At 34.9% G+C, this 22117-nt stretch overlaps 1 protein-coding gene across 2 annotated transcripts in view; it reads right to left on the bottom strand.

Annotated features, from left to right (window-relative positions):
* Positions 1-11281: 11281 nt before the first annotated feature.
* The window catches only part of LOC129738626 (mediator of RNA polymerase II transcription subunit 15), an 82836-nt gene continuing 72000 nt past the window's right edge, over positions 11282-22117 (bottom strand). Inside the window, exons 3-5 of one of the 2 annotated variants that reach the window (XM_055729870.1) lie at positions 12288-12564; positions 11788-12216; positions 11282-11691 (exon numbers count right to left, since the gene is read on the bottom strand). In XM_055729870.1, coding sequence (XP_055585845.1) covers positions 11512-11691; positions 11788-12216; positions 12288-12564 — 886 coding nt within the window. In that variant the 3' untranslated portion in view covers positions 11282-11511. Of the gene's footprint in view, positions 11692-11787; positions 12220-12287; positions 12565-22117 lie in introns of both variants that reach the window. The other variant, XM_055729869.1, reaches the window with a different exon arrangement.

Below are 22117 nucleotides of genomic sequence, written 5' to 3'. Positions count from 1 at the left end.
ATTTCACTCCGAAAAAAAAATTTACAATCCTTTTTCTTCTCTTTCTTCTTCTTGGCTAGCTGATTAAGCTAAACTGCCAATTTACAATCCCAATGACGTTTTCTTTCAGCACCTCTTCTCGCTCGCTCAGGAAATGTCATCGAAGAAGGGTTGCCAGTATTCCGGCCGAACGATGATGTTGTCGCTGAGTTCTGACAGATGAGGGATGGGGACATTGGTTGGGACGAGGGACCTATGTATATTTACTAATTTCCCTAACCGTTATACAATTCAAAATCCGAGGCCCCAGCACATGAAGGTTCGCATTTAAATTGTTGCTACGGTTAGTCCGTAACAAATTGAACGATCGATGATCGGATAGGTCCAGTAGCAATCAATAACGAAACCTGGCCACCGTACGTTCAGTTGTGTGGCTCGGCCTTCGAATTGCTTCTCTTGCTTCCACGGCCGATGGTTTGTCGAGAGAAGGCATCCAACCTTCAGAGACCGACAATGGTTGGCAATCCACTCCACAATCCAAAGAATCTATAAAATCAAGCATTTACAATAATGAAACGCTACGGAAAGAATCTGAATGTTCGGTTAAAGTACCATGTTTTTGGGTCTTTGATTTGCTTATTGAATTTTCGAGGCATTAAAATGTTTGAAATGTTTCGTAATACTACATACTACCTTAAATTTAACAATTCTTTATTGATAAGAATTCGTACGCAGTAGAGGATTAAGACCTTCATGTTGAAATCTTCATCTTCAAATTTTCCCGGGATCCCGGGAAAATGGATCGTCAGATTTCCCGATTCCAGGGGAACGCTGAAATGGCCGGGAAATTTATACTCTACTTATACCCCTTTTGGCTCTGCGGGCTTCATATAATTTTACAAGAATGGTTACCGTAAGCTTGCCAGATTGCCCGGTTTTATCCGGGTTTGCCAGGATTTTTGATGACAAATTTCGAGAAAGTCCGGTCCTGCCCGGTTGCCCGGATATCGTGGAAAAAGTCCGGATTTTGCCCGGATTTTTTCACAATTTTTACAAAGAAACCAAAAAAAATCATAATTTTTGAGTAAGTTTCAGCAAAATTGATTAACGGTATTGAAATTTTTAACGGTTGTTTCAAATAATATCGCTGATTTACTTTTATAAACCTTTAAATATCTAAGTGTTCCAAAAAGTTTTGGAAAACTGCAATTATTAGATAATAGAATATAAATTTATTTTTTTTTTGCATTTTTTCTTTGCTTTTATATATAAAAACATCTAAATTTTGCCCGGTTTTTGCTCGGTTTTTGGATTTGAAAAATTGAAATCTATGCCCGGATTTAGCCAGGTTTTTTTTGAAAAAATGCCCGGAATTGCTAGGCCCGGATGGGAGTGGAAAAAATTCTGGCAACCTTAGGTTACCGTCAATGTATAAAAAACAATTACAATTTTTAAACTATCAAAATTGTACGGTTTTTGATACATTATTTGTTAATTCCATCACGTATTTTTCAATGTTTCCCAATTGGATTTTGTTGTCTACATATCATTGGTATGAAGAGCATTCAAGCGGACTCTAGTTTTAGTATTGAGGAGTTTAATAGAAAAGGGTATATTCATGAAATTAAACCAAATCCAAATATATTTTAATTGGCCTTTCAAATTCATTTGTCAAATTGAGACATTGATAAATTTGGAAAGAGTTGGATTGAGTTGAGGCTGAGGTCCGTTCTTTTAAAAATCAATATTATTTATGATATAACTAGAGTTCGTTGAAAAAACTATTTTTTTTAAATTTCAAAAGCGTGTGAACGCTCTTTTTTCAACAATACCATTCTGCGGTATTTTATTTGTCTATGAATCTATCCTAAAGTTGTCAGATTTTTTTCAGCACGTATGCAGGCCGGAAAAATCCGGGCTATTTCCATCTAAAAACTTCAGGCAATATCAATAGCAAATCAATAGAAAAAAACTATTAACGTATTTTACGGTTCCCCAAAACATTGTATTGTAACATGAGTATTTTGAAAGAACTTACTAGAAATCCTCGTTTTGGATGCATAAATTATTTACAATAAAATTTGATTTTTTTGTTCGTTTTGGCAAAAAAAGTGAATAAATCCAAGCATTTTCAAAGAAATCAGGGCAACTGAGCCGGATCGGACGTTTCCCTAATTTTATATTGAGTTCCTATTTGAGCAACCCCAAATAAAACCGGGCAACTTGGCAAGCTTAATCTTTACTCGATGTGATCTAGGCAAATGTTTTTATAGCGTTTTCAAAAATTTGTTATTATTTTGTTTTTTTTTTTTGGCCCGCCAGCCAATCTTATTTATGAAATTTGGCCCGCCTGTTGAAACTGTTGGCCCCTCATGCTCTAAATGGTAGATTAGGATGTGAAGAGCAAACTTTTGTATGGGACCGACTAAAAAAAATCATACCTAGAGGTTCCGCAAAGGCTATCTTTGAAAAAAGTCCACTTTCAAAGAAATTGATTTTAAATAAATTCTGGGACCGTAATTTTCCACAAAATTCATATTTTATATTTTTTAAATTTTGTTTAAATTGAATACTATACGCAAAAAATGAAAAATGAATCAAATTTGTGTCAAAATTGAAAATAAGCAGACTGTTTTCTAGAAAAAAATTTTTTTTTTCTTTGGTCCAAAAATGTTTTATTTAACTGACCAAAATGTGTACCAAGCGTAAAATAATTTTGATACCAATGCCATCGAAAGATGCAGATTTTTGTGCACCTCAACTTTGCTGAAAAAAGCGTGGTGTTTGTATCATCGTGTGAAGAGCTATTTACGGTTTAATCCTTAAAAAATACAATTTCGGATACTTTTTATTTAATTTATCGAATTCGTCTTAATAAATATGTACGTACTTTAAAATCAAAACACTTTCAAAAATGACTTGGACGGTTTGAAGGAATCATCAGAAGGCTATATGCCAAATTTGAGCTTCACACAATGATACAAACAACATACCTACCTACTATTTTTTTTTTTTTGTAATTTCTTTATTTGAAACGGCTCATACCTTTAGGCTTTAAGGAGCCAAACTCGTTTTGTTTGATTACAATTGTGTGCTTATATCTAGTTCACTTTTTGAAGAAAAGATAGAAGATAGATAGGGAAATGTGAAAATAAAAAGAATTATAGACGAAGATCAATAGCTTTTAGGAAAAGATATATTTCGAACATGTAGTCCAAGTCTATCACAGCCATCACATCTCTCACTGGAACATAGGGTGGTTTTCCTCGGGCCCTAAGGGAGTCTATAAAATTCGTTCTGGTACTTAGGTACTCGGGTTTTTTTCACCCGTGTTCAAAATTGTTAAATTGAAACTGTCACAAATGTCATATATAAGAGTAGAACGACTATCGTCAATTTGTTCTCCCCAGACAGTTCCATGTGAATTGAAGTCACCCAGGATCAACCTTGGCTCAGGAAGCACTGAGCACAGGTCCTCTAGGTGACTTCGATCCACTGCAACTCTATGAGGCCAGTACAAACTGATAATGCATAAGTCCTTACCTCTTATAGTTATATGACATGCAACAGCTGCAATTCCGTCTGATAAAGGGAGGTGGATTCTATAAAAGGAGTGGCGCTTATTGATCCCCAAAAGCACCCTTCCATAAGAATCGTTGCGATCCAGACGGATAATGTTAAAATCGTGGAAGGAGATGTTTGATTCAGAAGAAAGCCATGTTTCAGAAAGGGCAAAAATATCGCAACTAGTTTCATGAAGAAGAAATTTGAACGGATCCAGTTTAGGGATAATACTACGACAATTCCACTGTAACACAGTGATATCTCCGACCTCTTGGCGTAAATTAGCCATCGAGAGAGATAAACACTGAAATGAGGGGCCAAGTTTGCATCAATTGCTTCAAAAATGTCTTTAATACAGGAAGCATTGTTGTTACAATGCTTCTGATGGATTCAGAAACGTTGAAAAACAAAAACATTCCATTTAGAATGTCAGCCAACTTAAACAATCCCGGCTGGGAAGTGGATTCTGATAAAGCTGCATTTTTCATGGGGGCCTTTGAGGTCCCTGCTGGAGTTGGATTATTCTGTGGTGAAAATATCGTGCGGAATCCAGGAGGATTTTGTTTTTGTTGTTCTGCAGCATTCGGCTTTTTAGGGACACTGATTTGAGGGCTCATTGCAGGGATTTTCTTGGGTATTTTGGGTGTCTTGGGAGTTGTTTTAGCACGTTTCCGGGAGTTCGCAACGAAAACAAAAGGGTTCTCCTCGTCAGTCGCCTCTTCGTTGTCAACTGGCAACACAGAAAAGATGTTACTCGAATGAGGTTGGGCCAGTGGAGAAGCGCTCTTTAAGATAGAGGCATAAGAACGTCTCGATCGTTCTTTTAATGAGCGCTTCTGTTTATCCCAGCAACTCTTGAATGCCTCGCACGAAGAGATTTCATGGGGTGAGCCCTCGCAATAGACACATTTCTGCTCTATTGCTGAGCATGCTCCAGCCCCATGATTCTCCCCGCATTGGGGACAGCGTTGCTTATTGCAACAGTGCGACGCTGTGTGCCCCAACTTGATGCAATTTTGGCAATGCATGGGTCGAGGCACGAAGAGTCGCACAGGAAGCCTTAAAAATCCGTCAATCAAGACGTAGTGAGGGAGGGACGTACCCGCGAAGGTCACACGAAATGAAGCTGAAGGCGAGTACTTTGTAACTCCATTTACGACGCTGGCAGTATTGAGTTGACGGCAATCCACAATTTCGACAGAAGTCGAATCGAGGCTCTTGAACTTACCAACGCCGTTGGATTTAATGTACTTCGCATCCAGGCTCATTTCTGTGATCACGCCCTCAATCTCTACGTCTCGAGACGGGATGTAAACGTGATACTCTAGAATTAGAAACTTGCTGGCCACAATCTCGTTTGCAGCTTTCGAGTTAGCCACAACAACGCGCAGCTTGTTCGCACGTAATTTTGTAACACTGGTTACAGAGGTCCACCTCGCCAGATCTTTGGTAATCTGTACCACATTAAGAGGTTTTCCGTTCTTTTTGGGCCGGATGAAAACCACCCATGGCCCAGAGGAAGATGAGCCTTCAGCATATTTTCGGAGCCGGGTGACTCTACTCTCCACTGGGGATGATCCAACATTGTCATCCATCCGAGAACGATTTGCATCTGAAGGACCAGCATCAGCTGATTACTCCAGATGCTCCTCATCTTCATAGGTGCAATTCGCATCATCCCCAGTTGGAGGGTATAACCCCCCGCCTTCGCTCATATTTTTCAACGGGAAAACGAATGCCCTCCGTTTGAAAATATAAGCGAAGCACAAAATTGTCAAAATATATATAAAGGGAAATAAGATAGAAAGAGAAAAAGTGAAAAATAGAATAAAAAGAACTCACAATTTTTTTAGCACTTTTTGGAATAAATTTTTTCCAGTGTATATGGACTGCTACAACCACGTGGTCCTCCGTTGATCTTCAAAGGTGACGTCAACCGAAGAACCCAACCAAACGAACGCTGGCCCTTCCTCGCTGGATGAATATGGCATCCACGTCTCGACTCGGTCTCGGACGAGTACGACCAGTTTGATGATGATGATGGATGGAACAATTGGTTCGCCAAACAATGGCGGCGGACCTCGTGGCGATCGATCGGCCCTTCTGCGAGCTGGGACTAGTTAATTTAACCAGCCTTTGCCAGGAAACAATTGTCGCGGCACAAAACACCGTTTTACCGTCCGAACGGCACAAATTCCCGGATCTATTGGACGGGATCACACTCACTTATTATTCGCGAAGATCGGGACACTCGAAAACGCGACTGTATACAACAAGTGATGCGATACGAATGATATATACCTACTATGTTCATCAAAGTTTAAGTGGACAAAAATCCGCATCTTTTGATGGCATTGATATTCAAAAACATTAATGCAATTTTATCAGTTAAATACAACAATTTTGGAAAAAAAAAATTTCTGGAAAATATCAATTAATATTAATTTTGACACAAATTTGGTGAATTCATGTTAAGTAGGGTAAGTGAGCCTAATTTCGCTATATTTTGTCAGAGGTTTTTAGATTTGATAGCATTACGCCGAATCTTTAACACTTAGATATAAAATTTTTTGGTAACTAAGTTCCAAATTTTATTCTAAACTCTGTTTTGGTTTGAAATAATCATCTCAAGCCTTAATTTACGAAAAATATCATGTTTTATAAAGTATGTCGATGTTTCTAATTTGACACTAATTGTACCTGATGTTAACATATGGATGTTCCTAATGTAAACATATGAGGAAAAATGTATCAGCGTACCCAGTATTACACTACTTGTTCCTGATTTTGCATATGGGTCTGTTTTTTTAATACTTTAATGAGAAAATCTTAAAACTCATCTTTTTATAAATTTTACAACGTTTTTGGAATATGAATAGAAAAATAAGGACTATTTGAATCAAAACAATATTCCTTTACGCTGGTTTTAAAGAAAGTATTGAATGTTGAGGTTATTAAAATTCAAACTTTTACTTTTCCAATGGATACATTTATTATATTTCAAAAAGTAGAAAATTCATTGTAATGGATACAAATAAGTTCTGTCAAACAGAGCATCATGCAACAACATGATTCGATGCAACATTTGTGTACCACATCACATATTCAACTTTTATTTTAATATAATGTAATAAAATTATCATTTCATGATAACAAAATGATGATGCCATAGTTTCTCACATCGTGAGATAGTTTTTTCGAAGTTTTTGATTCTCATAGATAATTTGAAATAATGAAAGTTTTACATTTATTGATGCCGTAAAAAATTTTACACAATGTAACGGATTGGCTTAATGATATTACCTAAAAACTTTATATGGATTTTATTATCCTATATCAACACTGTTGGTGTATGAATATTTTTCGGACAATCATTTAATTTTTTAAAATAAATATTTATAAAATTCCGTTATCAGTCTGGGCTAAAATGTATCGACATGCAAATCAATGATTCACAGTTTAAATCTTGTTTCCATATGAAAGAATATGATGTAAACTTTTTTGTAGTATTTTTTATCTCTAAATCTATACAGCACCCTTAGGCTTTCTTTAAAAAAAAATCTTTGACAGAAAAAAAAACTTTAATTCTAACAAAATCAAGTATAACTGCAGATCGTGCTTCATGCGTAACGACATCACAAATATGTCAAAAACTGTAACTGTTTAAACTTTTTTTTTATTTTTCTTTAAAAAAAAAACAAGGGGTTTTGCAACTTACCATTTTTTCTTAGTAGGGTGAAAACGCATGTTTTGTAAATTTAAAAATAACTGGTGGAAACCATTATTTTTCTGACTACGTCAATTTAATGTCCCATTAACCTTAAAACTTTTGATGTACAAACGATAGGATTATCTGTGGACATTAGGTTTTTAGAAGCCATTGAAGTTGAAAAGTGTTGCATGATGCCCCAAGTGACGGTATACAACATATTTTATTCAGATTGTTTTTTTTTTATTTTTCCTTTCAATTCTGTTCTCGTTGAGAAGCTCTCTGTAACTTGATGGTTTCCTTCTCTGTCGCGAAGGGTGCGTTCTTTACAACCTGGCGAAAATATTTTTTTCAACACTTTAAGCTGTGAGATTCACTGAAGTAAAAAAAATCATGTTTTATTAGCTCAAAACAGATTATTTTAACAGATCGTTGAAAATTAAGTTAAAACACAATTCAATCAATCAAATTTATTTCAAATACATTCTATGACTTTGATATAGTTTGGAAAACTTTGACTATGTCCATAGTTAGGAACACATTGAAAATAGTGTTCCTTATTGTGGACATACGCTTTTTTTCGGGTTTTACACGAAAAAAACATGTTTCTAACATTCTTATTACTCAAATCAAGATAAAAAACAATCCGACGAAAAATTTCAAAATAATCGGTTGACAAATTCAGCTTTTATCTTCCATTTCTAAGCAGGTGTTTTTTAAGAAATTTGCTAACAATTCCATTCAATTGAGACATACTTTGAAACAATCCGGATTTTACGAAAAATCCTGTGAGTTAGAAAACTAATTTGTTTGTAAAATGAAAGTTCACATGATCCGTTACATTATCATTTTATTTATAGTTGTGATAAGTGAAAAATATCGTCAAAAACAGAAAAAATCGAACGGTATGTTAACATTCGGTACACATGCCAAATTAGGAACACCTACCCTACCTACATTTGTACATCTACCTCTGCGAAAGATATTTCTGTTAGGGGTTGAAAAATTGTACATATGTAAATCTTTCACATTCTTTTTTTTTAATCGTCCGCAAAGTATCATACCATTATTATATGAGCATCAAGTCTAAATTTATATTATATATGACACTAGCTGACCCGGTGTGCTTTGCTACACCTTCAAAAATTTTTGAAACTTGTGGTACCTAGTTATTTAACTTGTTATTTATTTGCACAAAATTTTAAGTTCAATTTCAATATCATTAAATTTTTTTTCAAAATGAATTTGCAAATTTTTTATTTTGAAATCTTAATTTTTTTTAAATCCGTGTTTTAATCCTTTTTATGACTCTGAATTTCTTTGCTTAAAAAGTTTATAACTTATGCCAAAATATTTTTTTTATAAATATGAAACTTTGTCAAACTATCATGTGAGCATTTTCAGTAACAAAATAACATCATGGGACATTTATTTTACCTATTCGTTCTCGAATTATCATACGAATTACCCCCATTCCTATATCCCTAATTGAAAGAAGGTGGGTCTCATAACATCAGAAAAACACTTCTTGTATACAAATACGATCCCACGTCATATATGGCCCCGTTCTCGATAAGTTCTCGAGTTATTCAAAAAAATGGTGTCCCTCTCCCTACTGTATATCTCCCCTCTGGCAAGAGAAGGGGTTTTCAAACCATCGAAGAAACATTGCTTGTAAACAAATTTGCTCCCATGATAATTTAATTCTATTTTCTCGATAAGTTTTAGAAATATTAAACAAATTTTATCAATGCCCTCTTTTCCCTCTTTATCGTTCCACTGATTTGTGGTAGTGATGCTAAACTACCGAAAAAAACATATCTTGAGCTCGAATACCCTCTCATGCCAAATTTGGTTTCGATTGATTTATAAGTTGTCGAGTTATGCTATAAAATTTGTATCGGAGCCGCTCTTCCTACTTATCCCCTACCTGGAAGAACAGGATCAAGATTAAACATTCCGTGTATTCAAATACACTCCTATGCCAAATTCTTCCCCAGTTGCTAAATTGAATGATTGTTCCATTTGTTAGATAAGTTTTTGGTTTATGCAAAACAATCATACATATATGAGCTTCCGTCTTCCCTAACTGCATTCTCAATTGAAGGAGAAAGAAGTCTCAAATAAGCTAATAACCATTTTACGTATTCATGCCAAAGCTTTCCCATGCCAAAGTTGTTTCCATTTGCTTGATTAGTTCTCGAGTAATGCGAATAATTGTAAAGGAGCCCCCCCCCCTCCCCCTCTCCTTCATATCACCCCACTGGAAGGAGGCAGTAGTATCAAATATTCACATAAACCTTCCCTGTGCTCAAATACCCTCTCAACCCAAATTTCATTCCATATGCTTAGTAAGTTCCCGAGGGATGTAAAAAATATATGGGAGGACCCTCCCCCCTTAAGATTTTCCGACTTGAAGGACGAAAGGTTCTCAAAATATTATAGAAACATTTATCGTTATCATATACCTTCCCACGTCAAATTGGGTGCCATTTGCTTGATTATTTATCCAGTTATGCTAAAAATTGTAAAGGAGCACCCTCCCCCCCCTTTCTATGTCCTCACTGGAAGGAGGGAGGGGTACTAAATATTCATAAAACTGTTTATCGTACCCATATACCCTTCCTAGCCAAATTTGGTTTCATTTGCTCGAATAGTTTTCAAGCTATGCAATAAAAAAGTGGTTAAAGGCCCCCCCCCCTCTTCCTGTATCTCCAATGGAAGGAGGGAGGGGTTTGAAATAATCATAGAACCATTTTTCGTATTCCACTACCCTCCTATGCCAAATTTTGTTCCATTAGCTTGATTAGTTTTCGAGTTATATGAAAAAATGTAAGGTAGCCCCCCTCCCCCCTTCCTATCATCCCACTGAGAAGAGGGAGGGGTACCAAATATTCATAGAAATATTTCTCGTTCCCAAATATCACCCCATGCCAAATTTGATACCATTTGCTTGATGGGTTCTCGACTTATGCAAAAAATTGTCTTTTGTTTGGGAGCCCCCTCCCTCCCTTCATGAGAGAGGGAGGGGTCTCAAACCATAATAGGAACCTTCCCCTGCCTCCAATACCCCCACCTGCCAAGTTTCACGCAAATCGGTTCAGTAGTTTCCGAGTCTATAGGGAACAGACAGACAGACAGACAGACAGACAGACAGACAGACAGACAGAAATTCATTTTTATATATATAGAAATGCTACTTACATTAACACGAACTAAGTATGGTATTATTTGCGATTTTCACCCCCTGAAAAAGGGGTAAGTTGACGATAACTTTGTTTTGAATGAAAAATCAAATGAAAACGATTGAAAATTTATAGTTTTTGATATATTTGTGATGTCATAACGCAAAAAGCACCAACTGCGGAAATTATATGTTCTGTTCGAATTAAATTTTCCATTTTTTCTGTCAAAAACATTTTAAAAAATGCATAAGGGTGCTACATACATTTAGGGGTAAAAAATACTCCATACATTCTACTAGCTCAAATCATAAAAAATAAGGTTTGGGTGGATGAAATTTTGAAATGAACAAATGCGTGATGAAAAACAATCCTATTGGTTATTCCAGCATATGGAAACGAGATTTGAAAGTTGAATATTGATTTGCATTTTGATGTATTTTAGTCCAGACTGGAATATTTATTTTAAAAATTGATAATAATAGGATAATAACAGCAATATATAGTTTGTAGGTGATATCCTTAAGTCAGTTAGTCATACTGGGTAAAGTTTTTTTTATGGCATCATAAAATGGCAAAATTTGTACATTTTTAAAAATTTTCTATGAAAATCAAAAACTTTAAAAAACTATCCCAAGATTTTAGAAACTATGTCATCATTATTTTGTTATCATTAAATGATAATTTAATTACATTGTATTAAAATAAATTGAATAAATGTTGTGGTATACAAACTTTCATCTAACCATGCTGTTGCATGATGCCCCGTTTGACGGTCTCTTTCTATACGATATACGAAAAGTGCAAGGAGTGTGATGAAAACTAGCAAATCTTCAAAACCAATTCATAAACACTGATGGACGATTTATTTTAATTATACATAATCAGTTCTCTACGATTGATCATTTTTAAACGAAATCTTTACATTTCTATCACTCTTTTGAAAGTTTACCCCCGAATAGTGGGTGTTGGTTGGTAAATGAAATAGTTTTCTTTTCGAATGTGAATGGCATCCCTTTAGTAATGTTTTTTCGCGGGCACAAACGTCCGTCGTCGGCTACAATCTGCGCATTTTGCTTAGTAATATCCGAAGGTGATGTCGTGTAGTGGTGGTGCTCCACCCTGCGGCAGGGCAAAGTCCTTGGCCAGCTGATCCAGAATGCTGGTGCTGCGTCCTTGAGCCGGTCGTGGCTGATAGACGGCTGGGGCAGGTCGTGGCTGTGGCGCATACTCAGGCTGTGCTGGAGCAAAGATAGGCTGCAATAGAGAGAAGCAAAAGCGATCGGTGCATTGGCGAGCTTAAGTGTTTCAAAAGGGCTAGTGCAAGGGATATTTGAAGGCGCTAATAATTACATTGGACTTTGGAAGCGGTGCTTGGGCGGCAGCTGCAAAAGCAGGGGCAGAGAATCGGATCTTTGGTTCTGGAGCAGGAGCCGCATTTGGGAATGTTTGTGGCCGGGTGTCGTATTCGGGTTCCGGACGAGCAGGGCGCTGTTTAGGAGAATACACCACATCTACTGGGACAGCGTTGGAAAGGTGAGCACGTGCCGGAACTGGAGCAGGAGCAGACGGGCCGAAGTGGGAGTGCTGCACATACTGAGCCTGCTGTTGTTGCGGTTGCTGGTGATGATGAAGTTGTTGCTGTTGCTGTGGCTGAAGTCGTGGCTGATGCTGAGGCTGGGGTTGGTGTTGCTCTTCTTCGTAATCGTAGTACTGAGGCTGAGGCTGAGGTTGTGGCCGCTGTTGAGGAACTTCCTGATAGCGAGGTTTCGATGGGCGGAGCTTCTAAAATTAAACATAATTATTCATGAACTCTATCGTGACAAAGACAAAGTTAGACTCTTCAAACCAACCTGTTGCAGTCTTGGTGCTGGGACATTATCTTCGTAGTCCAGCAGACCATCCTTGCCGGTAGTTTCATCGACCAGAGTTGGTGGGGGTACGGTAATACCTTCACCGGATGGCTGGAATCCGTATTTGTTGGCGCCGTACTCGACTACCTTAACCTTGCCGGATTCGTCGACGTAGCCGTACTTGCCCTTGACCTCACCGGTTGCGAGTTTGGTTTCGATTTTGAACGATCCATCGGCTCCTTCGTAGCCGTAGGTGTACGAACCATCTTCGTTGTGTCTGTAAAAGTGGACAAATTTGAAAAGTGGACAAATGTTCATTATTTTAAAATAAGTTCAGCCATGCTTCGCTTATTATTCAATTTTTAGCTTTGTGACATGCTGATGCTTCCATAAATGGTACATATAAACTTCAACTACTGGGTATATATTTATACTCGTAATAAGACACCGTCTCACGAATTCCTTAAAAATACACTTGTAAATAGCGTCAATCAAAACCCACATCCTAGTCCACCGTTTACCTACAAGCTAAAAATTCCCAGATTCGGCTAAATGCGTCCCATTCAGAATGTGAATTGTAAATTTGTCCCCGACACTGAGTGCCTGGAAAGTAATTACCGAGCTTTGATTCCGGGCTCTATATCATAGAGGCTTAGACGCATAAACATCTCTCATTCAGTTCTCGCTCACAGCAGAGGCAATCTTCCTACCGAATGATATTGATTTTAGCAATCAATAGCCGTGGTAGTCTTGTGTTATTGCGAATTTCCCGGACAAGGAGCAGAAGCATGAAAAATTTCTAGCGAAATGCTCCTACGAAGGAAGATGCGGGATAAATTCTCGGAAAAAGCATCCAGAAGGAAAGCAAAAAAAAATCTGGAAAGCATGTCTTCGCTCAGTTTGGAGGCTATAAGAAAATCTGTAGGTACCTAGTCCTATTTTTTCCTCTAAATGTCGAAAGCTACACCAACCGGCAGTGGATTGGGAACTGAGGGTGGTTGCGGTCTTCTGTTTAGTTTTGGCAGACGCTTTCCACTTTCCATCGATTGTTCGGGACACATTTTTATAAGGAAAATTGATCGTTCGGTCTAAAGTAGCGCTCGAAACCGTGTTTATTTTTATTATTTGCTCCCTCCGCTTCCGACCTTTCGGTGCCTTCTTGTGAGTGCAATCATGGAAAAGCCTCGGTTTTGAGAGCAGCAGGAAATGGATGACTATGCATATTTCACAATAGTATCTAGTTTTCCTACAATGAATGCTGGGTGCGGCCCTTCTCCAAGCTGTGAATAAAATGATAAATGCGTTTGTGTGCTTGTGTTTCCGGGATGGAGACGCAAATCTGTCTACGGCTGCCAAATGTTAGCAAGGTCAGAAATTCTTCGAAAAGCTTCCATTCTTGGCTGATGTTCTCTTTGCTTTGAGGCGGTTTCGAGAAGTAGTAGACATGTTGGCATAATATTTCACGTGACGTGATATACTTCAGCTCTATATGTATTGAACCGAGAAAAAATATGGGGGTAAAAAAACAACGAAATCTTTTAATCATATACAGTATTCTGTATCTGATTCCAAAAATAGAGCATCAACAAAACACAGCTGATGATAGCAGGAAAAATATAAATAATAAATATTATAAACCAACACGTATTATCCATGTTTTGCGATGAAATAATACACCTTTTTCGCTTTCAATGAATTTACATAAAAAAAACCAGGAATAATTTATTACTTAGGAAGGATGCATTTTAAAAATTACATCCAAACGATGTACGGAATCTGAACATGTTGTCCTGTGTAATTTAACATCATCCGTTGTCACAATTCACAACACAGTAGTTCACGGTTGTCGATTTTTTTTTTATTTCCTCCGTGCATCAAAATAAAAATTTGGCGGCCCAGAAGAGGTAAGTTACATCGAAATTCTCAGAATCCCTGAGCAAATCTTCAACTGAGGTTTATATGAGTTTATTTTGGTTTTGAGGAAATCGACTGGAAATCAAATGTTTATATTGGATTTCCTTTGGAATTAAATGATCTGTTTTAAAGACGTTCATAGCTAAAGGTAAGTTATTTGTTCTTTTCAGACTAACATAAACTATGAGGAACAAAATTCATCGTGAATTTTGAATTTCAATCAATGCCAAAATATTTAATTGTCCAAATTCTGTAATAGTTGCGGATTTTTTCTGGTAAAAATTTAATCCCTAAGCGCAACGTAAGTTTTTATTTCATTATTTGAAGTCTCCTCACAATCATGAGTCACTTAACGTATCCTTTCAACACAAAATGTTTGTTTATTCGGGTGTTAGTTGACCGAATATCTAGCTTTGCATGAATTCCAGTCCTTCAATACTTCGTCTTTGAGTTCTAATATGTTTTTGTTTTCAAATTTGCTAAAAAATAACATAATGTACCAAAACAATCAACGTTTTTCAACACCATAATTATGGGTCAAAATTGTAGCCCATAAAAATTATTAGTCAAATTGCCCACAATTATTAGTCACATAGAAGTCCATGGCAACACCCGAATATCAACATAGAAATCAACGAGATTCTAGCAAACATTTGGGGGCATTCATTGCTAGTATACATTCAATTGGGTTGAGCTAGCAACCAAGAAATGTTTTGTTTTGCTTGCAAAAAAGTGACCAATGATTGTGTGGAATTTGGTAGATGCTGTAACAATTATGAAAGCCATATATTTTGCCAAATATTATTGAATTTTCGCGTTTTATTCGCTTAGTTTCATTTGGAAAATGTGAACTCGCCCTTTATGCTTATATGAGGCCAATTCCTTATGTTGGAATCCTAGAACTTAAGGCTTAACGGTTTAAGATATCAACCTTATAACATTGGAATTTTATTATCAAGCGCACACATTATATTTTAAATGCATTTTGATGATATTATCGATTAACTAAAAATAAAAGTATGAAATAATTTCTTTTTGTTCAGTAGATATCAGCAGTTCAAATGATCGGCAACTAATAATTGTGTGTGACCCATGATTGTGGGGGGACTGTAATAGGAATGATAAATAAGAAAAAACCAAATGTACATTTTGTATACATCGCCGGGCAAATAAATTGCCACAATATTCACTTGTCCTTTTGGTTTTAAGAATAAAATCAGTGATCAAAGATATAGTTCCGGATTTCCTCTGGCGAAAATTTATTCTGCATAAAGTTTTCAATTATACATATACATAAATGAGTGTTTTAGAATAAATCGAAATAAATTTGACATTTTTGTTGATTTATCAAATATGTGTTTAAGCTCATTTTTTATTAGACAGCAACTATACAAGCAATTCCTTGATTGGCTGTTTAAAAATCAAATTCGCAAGCCTTAATTCACATATATCTAGCAGAATTTAAGAGAGAAATGTAAACACATGATGCTGATCATTGAATATTTGGAAGTAAATGTTTCGACGATATTTTATTGTTTCTTCTACTGCGGTACCGGTACGAGGTGATTGGATTTAAAAAAAATGCAACTAGCCCGTTAGGAACGTATTGACTACAACAGTGATTTACAAAGTGGCCCTTACTGCCGCTAGGGGTGTTGAGAGTTCAAAAGAACATCGTCAACTGGGGCATCATGATACACTTTTCAACTTCAATGGCTTCTAAAAATTTAATGACCACAGATAATCTTAGGGTAAATGATCTTGAGCGGAACTAATCGAAATCTGATCTTGAGCGGAACCATTTACTTTTCCTAAGATATAGGCAATGATTATTTATGAATCTCATCGAAATGTTGAAAAAACACTTTTTCAAGATCTTTTCATACAAACTTTGTCATTTTTGCTAAAATTTATTAAATGAAATAATGTTATTAAAAGCTTTAAAAACATACGCATTTCTGGTGCAATTTTCACCAATCTATGCTGACTTTGAACGTCAATTTATGTAACCCTTGGCCGTTATAAACTGATTCTCAATGACTAAAATGGTAGAAAAATTCTTAAAAAAGCATTATACGGATTTTTGTAACAAGTTTTCCATCTAAATACCAATTAATCGCTTAGTTTTTAAAAGTAAAATATGATCTTGAGTGGAACCATCTTTGATCTTGAGCGGAACTACTAACTTCCAAAATAAACCGCTAGGTGCATCAGGTGCATTTATTTTTTCTTATCATATCAGCTTTAGGGACAGAAAAGATATAAAATTAAGTTCGAATAAAACAAAAGATTACTTTAATTGATGTCACAGCGTACCAAACCAGGCACTCAAAATGTTTAATTTTTGGGGTACAAGAAATGTTTTTCGATTCTTTCTTTCAAAGGGACGACGGTCAGGTGGAGGAAGGCTTTCATACTTATTTTTTGGCATAATTCGAATGAAACCAATAAAGTAAAGTCATTATTTCAGAATAAGAATCAATCTTCATTGCCATTACTATTCGATCTTAAGAATGCAGCTTTCATTAAAGAGGTTGTTCTTGATGTTGAAATTCCAATTGAAAACGATACACCAATAAACAGAAATTCAAATTACTCCTTCAGTTCTAAAATGTTTTGCAAAGCACACCTGGTAAGCTATTTTATAATACTTAACGATTCAGTTGGTAGCCTGGTATCCGATTCCCTACTGTTTGATGTTTAGACTTGAGCTGGAACTCATGGAAATCGGTTTGGGAAATGAGTGTTTTATCTATTGAGCCAATTGCTTAATGTTTCCATATTTTTTAAATATAAAATAATTTTATCGTGATTCATAAGAAACTGGAATTTATTATAAACTTTATTCTATGAATAAGTTCTTTAGAGCAAGAATGCTGAAATCAAAGAAAAATCTGTAATTTCACAGAATTATGAGCAAATTTTTATCACAGAATATGTTCCACTGAACACAAAAATTTGAAATATTCACAGATTTCACAGAATTTTTAAATTTTGAATAGATTTCCAAAATTTTAATTTTTGGTCAATAAAAAATTTATGTTCCATACTTTGAACTGCAAAAGTTTGATAGAAATTTCAATGTTAACTGATTTTTCCCAACTAGAATATAAAAAAGATGCAATTTATCATAAATTTTCAAAAAAAAATAAAAGGACTTTGCATCACAGAAATTCATCACTGAATTTTGGGATAAAAGTACAAAAAAACAGAATTTTTCACAGTTTTATTTGCAAAATCTGTAATTAAATGCATCTTCTTTTGTATTACTGACTTTGTCGTAATCTTCAAAAGTTGTTCGGGGTAATATGACCCTAAACACGCACATTCAAATAATCACTCAAATATACAAACGAACCTAATTTTTGAGATAAAATAACTAAAATTTGAGTCAAGAGAATCTATTCTTTAAAAATAAGAAACAGTGAATCAATGTGAAAATTGATTTTTTTTGTAAGTAAGAAATAAATTTGAACAGATATTTTGAGAACAACTTTGGAAGGTTAAGTTTTTGTTATGTACGTAAAACATCAATTTTTGAACTTAAATACCTTTAAAGATGAAATTTAATTGAAGTTTTCGCAGTTACACAAAGATTGAGAATGAAAGCTATTAAAGATGTGTTGACAGTACAAAATGGTTCCGCTCAAGATCATATTTTAGTTCCGCTCAAAATCAGCATGGTTCCGCTCAAGATCAGAATTCTTTCTTCAGTAAAACAGCTCTAGAGTTATCAGGGTTTACTCTAAAATATTCTACAAATCATCATAAGAAAGCAGAAACCAAGATCTATCCGCTGAACTAAAAAAAATCGTTCGGATATAACCCCTATCCATAACGCTTGGTCAACTGTTCCGAGTTGCGTCGAATCGAGCCAATTGGTTCCGCTCAAGATCATTTACCCTATACTGCTTGAACATCAAAAGTTTGACAAAGTCAGAAAAATTGCGCCCTTCTAAGAAAAAGAGGTTTGTTGCTTAAAACGCATAAAGGACCAATTGCAGTAATTTTTTATTTTGTTCGAATTAAATTTTACATTTTTTCGGTCAAAAATGATTTAAAAGAAAATGCATAAGGACACTGCATACATTTAGGGGTAAAAAATACTACAATAAAAATCTGCTTGCTGAAGTCATAAAAATGAATGTTTGGATGGATAAAATTTTGAAATTAACAAATGAGTGATGCAATACAATCATATTCCAGTGTATGGAAACGGGATTTAGAAGGTGAATCTTTGATTGGGTAACGGAATTTTAAAAATATGTATTCAAAAAAATTTGGTGATTTTCCGAAAAATATGTTTTTAGCGATTTTGGTTGATATTTTTCGGTGAAAATTAAGTCAAATCCAAATTTTTAATTTTTTTTTTTAAATTTTATGAAATACAGTTTTTCTGAAGATGGCCGAAACAAAACAGTAAGCCAAAACGTAAAGAAGTTGTTTGGATTTGACTTAATTTTCACCGAAAAATATCAACCAAAATCGATAATAACAATTAGCGGTGATCGAAAATCGTCCCCGAAAAATATGTTTACACCATTAGGGAAGGTTTAGGATAACAAAAGCAATATAAAAATTTTGTTGGTGATATCATTCAGCCAATCCATCAAAAAATGCTAAAATTTGTATATTTATTGCCTAATTTTTGACATTTTTTATGAGAAGCAAAAACTTTGAAAAACTATCCCACGATGTGAAAAACTATGTCGATGCATCGTTTGGTATGTAGGGTGTAAAGTATGGATGCAATGATTCATTTTCATTTCTTCTGCTAAATAATTATTTGGACTGATTGCTGAAAACTAATGAACCGATTTTCATACATTCCAGCTTTTAGAATCAAACTATTTCCATTTCCATGAAATTAATCATGGGGCAGAAAAAAATACTTAAATTTAGAGGCTTCGATTTCAACGCTTCGATAGCCGTGTAGGGATTTGAACGAGTGATTAGACTAAAATCTGCGTTATCGTGGAAAAGTTGTATACCAAATCTCTTGCATGAATTTTTCAGGTAAATAAATCTGAAGTTTTTAGTTTTGTTAAGTTGAATTTCATTGGATATTTATAACTTTTGAGTTCTTGATGATCATCAATGTTCTACCATCCAATTATGAAAAAACTTATCTTATTCATTATCTTCAAAATTATTGATATGTGTGCAACTTGTTACATTTTTATTTATTATGACTACACTAAATCTTTCAAACGCTCTTTTTTCGAAAAAAAAGGTTTAGGTGTTGCATAATTTTAAGGGAAAGTTCAGATTTTTTTTTCAAGTATTTTAAGCTTAAACCAATGAAATTTCTTAAACTTTTCCTTGGTTTAAGCCGTTTTTCATACACAGGTTAACAAAAGTTAAACTTCCACATAAATCAAACCGTTTTCTTCCAATTACTTTCAGTTTATCAGAAGGAGTGTTTGATTCGCAAGCCTGCGAATAAACAGAAATAAAAGTACACACTATCAACTGGGGCATCATGCGACACTGTTCAACTTTGAAGGCCTCTTAAAAATATGTGTTCAGTCCTCAGATAATCTAACGGCCACCACATTGAGGTACCGTAAAACGGGGTAACTTTGATCACCGGGGTAAATTTGACCAACAAAAGACTTTTCCACATTATCATCAATAACTTAGTTTATAGTTTACATTTTTGAAAACTGTTTTCTACGTTTGATAGCCTATTAATTGAGTATCAAATAGGCAAAATTTGTTTTATATTTGAAATTTTTTTCTGTTAATAAAAAATCTAATTTCAAAATTAAAATATCTTTTTTTTCAAGGCTCGCAAACAAACAGCTCTCCTGATGATACCAAAAAGCATTTAGAAGCAAACGGGTTGTTTGATGTGAAAGTACTACTTTTTTCAATGTTTAGTTAAAGTGCTATTTTTATAGTCATTTTATGATAAATTTTTTATGTTTTAAAAATAAAAACATTTTCCAAGAGTAAGCCCGTATTGGACAAATGGATAGGAACCCTATCAAATCGTTAACTTTGAAGAAAAAATGAAAATGGAAATAGTGAGAGGGCCTTAGGGAATGTGTGAAGGTAAAAATTCATTTGTATTCTGAAGCTCAAACTATTTAGCAATTATAATTATTGTTGCCCTTAAATGTAGGCAGCATCATTGTTCTTTTTCGATTATAAATATTTAAAAAAAAAAAAACGTTAAAAATCAAGGATAAATTGATAAACTAGCATTTGTAAATATGATGAAGATGTTTTGTATCCTTTATGATCAAGAAAACTCGTTAAAACCGTCAGAATAGAGACTGATCAATGCCACCTCAAAGCATCGAATTCTGAAAAGAAACGAAAACGATTTCTTAATCAAATTTGAAAAAGTGTAATAAATTTCTACATCCATGTTTTACGTTCATAGGAGTCCAGAACTGGTTTTAAAAATATAAAACATGCCACATTCTCCTTGAAAGAAAAAATAATCGAAATATATTGAAAAAAGTGATCAATGTCACCGCGGATTACGGTACCTACTGAAGCTTATATAAGAAAAAAAAAACAAAAATATGCTGCACACATTCAGGGTTAACATTTATGACAAAAAAAAAACATAAAAACAAATGATGCAAAATAATCATATTCTAGGGTGCTGAAACGAAGTTTACAAGGCGTTGCTTTAATTTTTATTTTGTTGCATAATAAAAACAAATTTTTCTAACGTTTTGTGCTGTTATTTTGAATAACAATGAACCCCTTTTCTTATTTTCATCATATCTTTTTGGAAAATTTAGCAATCTTCGCGCCGTCTTTCGCATTTTCTTACACCATGTAACTTTAAGGATATGTGATTCAAAGCTAGAACGATACATGAACCCATACATTAGAAGCATTTTCGTGAGACGTAAAAAAGTGATATCTTTTAAGTTAAAGGAGACTTGATCTGCTACTAAAGGAGACTTGATTCTTTATTCGAGGAGCCCTAACCCTCGGCTTAAATCAAGTCAAATATGCAGAAAAAAAGGTCCGTTCACTATTTTTGGCCGTATTAGTTCTGTTTTCACAGTTTATAAGTGTTTGGCAAAGAAGATTAAAAAAGATTGTCTACCACTCTAGAATTTTTGCATACATCAAGGCGCAATTTTCTAAACCTTTGATCAAAACTGGTTTTTGTGTCCTTTCTAACATGTAATTACTGGATAGATGCATTCAGAGGAGAAATGTATATTTTCGGATTCAAAGGATCAAATTGAACCCCTAACATTCATTATAGATAAAGTTTTTTTTTAAAGAAACACATTGTTCTGTGAATAACTTTTGAATGCATGAATGAAATTGTTGAAATTTTCAATGAAGCCTTACATGCATAAATTTGGTGACAATCTGTCAAGTGGTTTCTGAGATATCGTCCAATACAGAAGCTCATTGGCGTTTTTTTTTAGCAGGATCGCGTAAATTTCAGGGAAGTTCCAGTGAGGGGCCCGAAAACAGCCGGAAATCAACTATTCGTTCAAAGCCTATATCCGGCCACATCGAAAAGAGTACATTGATGTGATTTGTGAGAAATACAAAACCATGATATTAAACTTATATCATAGCGCCTATTTGTTGCTAACCTGCAAAATGTTAAGTTCCCAGGTTTTTGTTCTATTGAAAAATCACAAAGCCAGCATATGTTTTTTTTTGTAAGTTTTAAGTTAGATATCAGGGTCACAATACTCCTGGTTAACTCAATAGAAGTTTTTTATTGTTTTCATTCGATTTCTGAGAAAAACGTTCTACTAAACTTATTGCCAACTATTTTTGACTTGAAAGATTGGTCTTATGATAAAGATACGATCTTTCCATTTTTCTCGACCTTTTTTGAACGGTCAAAACTCATATCTTTGAAATTAAATCGAGTTTTTACACAACTTCCTCGACAATATAATTTCGACACCGAAAGTTTA

This window comes from Uranotaenia lowii, chromosome 1, assembly GCF_029784155.1.
Source record: "Uranotaenia lowii strain MFRU-FL chromosome 1, ASM2978415v1, whole genome shotgun sequence".
Taxonomy (NCBI): Eukaryota; Metazoa; Arthropoda; class Insecta; order Diptera; family Culicidae; genus Uranotaenia; species Uranotaenia lowii.
The sequence above is the reverse complement of the archived record's forward strand: the minus strand, read 5'-3'. Positions and strand labels throughout refer to the sequence as shown.